The sequence below is a fragment of the Myotis brandtii genome, unplaced genomic scaffold (assembly GCF_000412655.1).
Source record: "Myotis brandtii unplaced genomic scaffold, ASM41265v1 scaffold363, whole genome shotgun sequence".
Classification (NCBI taxonomy): Eukaryota; Metazoa; Chordata; class Mammalia; order Chiroptera; family Vespertilionidae; genus Myotis; species Myotis brandtii.
Genome location: NW_005363938.1, coordinates 567,872 through 573,167, shown reverse-complemented (window position 1 = coordinate 573,167; position 5,296 = coordinate 567,872). Strand labels below are relative to the sequence as shown.

At 43.6% G+C, this 5,296-nt stretch overlaps 1 protein-coding gene across 1 annotated transcript in view; it reads right to left on the bottom strand.

Annotated features, from left to right (window-relative positions):
• Positions 1-5,272, bottom strand: part of LOC102263328 (F-box only protein 31) — a 188,811-nt gene extending 183,539 nt beyond the window's left edge. The window contains exon 1 of the mRNA XM_005872047.1: positions 4,485-5,272. Within this exon, the coding sequence (XP_005872109.1) occupies positions 4,485-5,272 (788 nt within the window). The remainder of the gene's footprint in view (positions 1-4,484) is intronic.
• Between the last annotated feature and the right edge of the window lie 24 nt (positions 5,273-5,296).

Genomic DNA, 5,296 nt, shown 5'->3' with positions numbered 1-5,296 from the left:
ATGGATCAGCCGCCTCCTGCACATCCCCCACCGGGGATGTGCCCGAAACCCAGGTACATGCCCTTGACCGGAATCGAACCTGGGACCTTTCAGTCCGCAGGCCGACGCTCTATCCACTGAGCAAAACCGGTTTCGGCGAGTTAAGGGGTTTTATTCCCTCCCTAACTTCAGGGAAAAATCCCTACCTGGGGAAACAACCTTTCTTGGAGAGGTGACCTTGGTTAAAACACATAGTGCCAAGAAGGTGAGCAAACATATTAAGAACAGTATGCCATATACGCCAGGTCCCTTGAAACATATGTTGTGCAGATGTTTCTTCCCTGCAGCGACTGTGTCAAGCAGCAAGGATGGACCGGCTTCCGGCAGTGCTGGACAATTAAACCGCTGCCATGGTCCTCCCCCTGACTTACTTGCTTGGCATTGTTAAAAGAATTTCTATCTTTTTCCCCCTTACCTTGAGTTACATTACTAAATGTGACCGGTTCCTTTTTTGTGAAATTAGCTTTGGAATGCCCAGGCCCCAGGCAAGGCCGAAGGAAAGAAAAACCCTACCCATGCAAGCCATGGTAACCATTAGCCAAAAATAGAAAATAACATTTTTGACAGATGTGTCCCTTTTAAAATAAGAAAAACATAAGCACATTTAAATACAATAGTTTCTTTAACAACTTAGAGTCTTTAAAAATATATGGATTTGGGTCCCTTCCTCATTCCACAACATTGGGATTTCTGGAAGTGAGGCCCAGGGACTACATTTTTCTCGAGTTCATCACGTGATTTTTATAGGATTCAGGAACCACAGTTTTAGAGAGATCACCTGCTTCCTTCTTGTTCTCTCTTGGATTATTCTCTCTGGGGGAAGCCAGTTGCCATGTAAGAACACTCAAGCTGCCCAACTTCATCCGAAGAATCTATAATAATGAAAGTGTAATATGCTAATTGGACCAGACATCCTTCTGGACAAAGTCAGGGCTGTGAGGGAAGCCAGGGTCCTGGGTGCCAGAGGGAAGCCGGCGCTGGCAGTCGGGGGAAGGAAGGCCTACTCTTGCATGAATTTTGTGCATCGGGCCTCTAGTGGATAAATAAGATGGCACAAGTCTCTTGAGCAATGGATGAGAATAATAATATCTTCTCAACACTTGGTGGAGAGAGAGAAACTGATTACAATGGGTGAAATGAGGAATGTAACATTAGCTACAAAAATGTGGATAATTAATGAGTTATTTAAAGAAATTGGATTGTTTAATGTTGGAGTAAGGATTTTCAGAGGCAAGGAAAGTTATGTTGATTTACAAGATGAAAGGCTAAAGAAACAATATTGACAGCATTAAAGATTCCCCAAGGGGACAAAAAATAATAAGAAGACATTTTCCTAGTGAGCTGAAGCAGGATATATGTTGTTTCTAGTACCAGGGACATGTTTCTGTTGATTTGGACTGTTAATTCTTTCTAACTTTAGGCTCTGTGCAGACTGAAATCTTGGTGATTATTGCAAGATGGATAAGAATCTCTAGTACTCCATGGACCACTAGAGAAGGAAAAACTCTTCCATTGTTCAAAAATGGAAGATGAACAATCAATCAATCATTTATTTATTCTGTAAACATTTACTGAATGTCTACCACACATTAGGTATAGTGCTATATGCCCTAGTTCCAGACTGATGGGTACTTCTAATTATTTGGTATCTGTGTTTGAAGACTAGCCCCCTGTATGAATTATCTACTTCTGTGTAGCATACTATGCCTGAATTTAGCTTAAAACACTGAGCATTTATTATCTCAGAGTTTCTGTGGGTCAGGAATTCAGGAACATCTTAGCTGGATGGTTCTGACTCAGGTTCCTTCATGACATTGAGGTCAAGATGTTGACTGAGGGAGCTTCTGGAGGCTTCACCGGCATTGGATCCACTTTCAGGCTCCTCACATGGCTTTTGGTGGGGATGGTGGAGGGGGGTGGCTCAGTTCCTTGCCACATGGTTCTCTTCATAGGGCAGCTTGAGTGTTCTTACATAGCAACTGGCTTCCCAAGAGCGAATGATCCGAGAGAGAGCAAGGAGGAAGCTGCAATGTTTTTTATGGCCTAATCTTGGAAGTTACAAACTGTGACTTTTGGCATATACTGTTCCTTAGAAATGATCCACAAAGTATATCCCACACCCAAGAGGAGGGAGAGGAATAAGACCCCATCTCTTCAGTGGAGAAGTTACCAAAAAAACTTGTGGACATCTCTTTATACCACCCCTTTCTTTATAGGACTCTGTTACTTATGCTATGGCTAGGTTCAAATGTAGACTTAGAAGTAATGTATAAGCAGGTTGACCTAACTAACCATCTAACCACTTTCAGGGACTAAGTATGCAATAATTGTTGACCGTGGCCATACATCACAGTAACTGCTTTTCAAAAATATTGACACTTGGGTTCCACATCCAGAAACTCTGACTCAAATGGTCTGGCATGTGGTCTGGGTAGAGGTAATTTTAAAAAGCTCCCCAGGTAGTAACCAACTGTCCCAGTAAACTGAAAAATTATTGATTGATAAATCTTAACTAGTAAGCATCCATCTAACTGTTGAATGTCACCTTAGTCTTAATTTCACTGAATTATTTGATGAGCTCTAAGTGTTTGATAAACGGCCTTTGTCACTATTTTTGTTCATTTATATTCATTTTATAATGTCTGGTTTGGATTTCTTATTTATTTTGGATCATTTTCTTCAACTCTATTAGAGTTTGACATAATAATATCTTCTTACAGCTTTATCATGCATTCACACATCTAAAGGAAAAATCTTAACTGGCAAAGTTGGCTTGAAGCATGTGTGTGCTATGTAAAAATGTCAGGGATGCTATAATTATATTTTATCAGGTGAAGCTTAACATTTTAATAGGCAGTGTCTAAGACTGATCTGACAGGGTGTTTTGGATGGCGATATGGATGCTCAAAATAAGGAAACACCACTCAGAAATGAAATGAATCACTTCTGCCAGACGAGTAGGATGGGAGTATATTCTGAAGTGCTCGTATAATTTTTCTGAAGTGCCATCCTCTTTTAATGTATGTTCATTAAATCTGATTTGGAAGGTTGGGGAAACAGCCCCTCTGTGACTTGTTAATCATTAAAGAAGTGTGAACGTTGGCAAAGTGCCAGGAGCAGCCCTTAGCTGGGTATTTATTTAATTTTACCATGGGTATAATTCACCAAAATACCAAGAGTTTAAACAGTTTAATCAGCTCCATCCATTCATGTGTCATGGCGTAATGGCAACCAAATTCGACAAATGGGCTCATTATAGCTCCACTATTTATTATCATTATTCTCTCACGGGAGTGAGTTTAATTTAGTTAGATTATTCTGCTGATGTGTGTGTTGCTTTTGTTTTGTTTATCAACAGGACAGTCATGAGTCCCTTGCCTTGAGTTAGGCCATTGAATGGCGGCATAATTTTGCACATTAGCTGAAAAATAGACGAGCTATGCACTTTCCATATAAGCAGAGCACTGCCAGCTCTTTCATCAAATGTTGATTTTTTAGAAAGATTGCTCTTTTCTCTGGGGTGCTAAAAAGACCCCTCCCCCATTTGGATAGGCCAGTGATCCGTCTGCAATGGCTGTCTACCATCCCCGGAGTACCAGGTTTGACTCAGATGATCAGACTGCCAGCTTCCTTTCTGGAGAATATAGGTTAAGGTCTGGGATTAGAAGTTATACTGAATTTGAGTCCCATCTTGATAGCTCAAACTATATGACATTTGGCAAACTATTTCTCTTTCTTCCACAGAAAGTTGTCAGGACAATGAAATCAGTGCAGAGATAATTCTTGTCTGTTTGTCTTGCTCATTTCTCCTCAATGCCACCTACAGGCGACAGCCCCTGTTTCCTTTGAGGAACTTTTATTTCCTATTACCCAATCCTCCACAGGGCTGGGCATTTGGTCAAAGAAAGTCCAAACAGAATTTTATCAATGGAAATTTATTTATTTCTTTATTTTATTTTTGTGTGATTAATCACTATGCTTTAATTATGTTCAATTTGTAACAGTGAAATTGGGGGTCACCACAACATGAGGAACTGTATTAGGAAGGGTCCCAGCATTAGGAAGGTTGAGACCACTGGTCTAAGGTTTATTTCTACCTCAGTTGCTGGCTCCTATCCAGCCTGGCCCTGGTCCTGGCTTGGGCAGGAGGCAACCAACTGATGTGTTTCTCTCCCATCGATATTTCTGTCTTTCCCTCTTTCCCCCACTCTCTCTAAACATCAATGGGAAAATATCCTTGGGTGAGGATTAAAAAAACAAATAAAGGTGGGTAACCTGGTCAGAATGTCAAATCTTCAAAGTGCAAGCTGTTCCTCCCAGGAGGTTCGGGCTGAATGTTCTTGAGCATCTCCAGGAAGGCCTGCGGGGATGGTGCCTCCACATTCTGGAAGGTGTTCTGGACTCTGCTGAACAGGATGAAGTATTTTGGCTCCAGCCAGAGGAACCCGAAGTGGTTCTCATCGAACAGAATGAAGACTCCAGGGATGCGACTGGTGTAGGCGAAGCCATTTAAGGCAACAGTAAAAGTAAGTGTGTCCACGCCATAGAAACACATCCTGCAGGTTTGGGGGTAGTTCTGCTCTCTTGAGAGCATGTCCACAGGCAGAACAAAGGGAACAGGCTGCTCCTCTGAAGCTGCATCCCCGGACTCTCTGACGCTGGGCTGGGCATGGCTCTGCCAGCCATGGCCCTGGCTTTCCTCAGTCCCGTCTTCTTGCTGCTGCTGCTGCTCCCGGATCACCTGCTCATCAATCTCCTGGACCACGCGGGAGAGCTCGTTGAAGTTGGGGAAGATCTCGCCATCTGGCAGCTGGATGCGGCGCATGAGGTGGATCTCTAACCTCGGGTTGGAGTCTCCCGTGATCTTCGTGAGCCTGGCATACTTCCCATGGAAGCTGAGCATGGCAATCGATAGGCCGTAGACATTGCAGTTGCATTGGAAGAGGCCTGGCCTGATGAGGTCGTCTGGGTGGCTCGGCGGGAGGTAGAGGTGGCGGTAGGTCAGGCAGTCATACTGCTGTCTGTCCTCCTGCACCAGCACCCACACCCGTTCGTCCCTAAGCCGCGTTGGTATATCCATTTGGTGGTCTGCCTTGTTGCACTGGGTGGTGAACCTGTCCTTCTGAATCTGCATGTGGCGGTGGTGGGGCCTGCTGTGGCTGCCTTCCATGCACTCCACCATGGCTGATTTCCTCTCCGTCAGGCGAATTCTGAACGCGGGCTTGAATTGCATTGGGCCATCCACATGGGTGTTAAG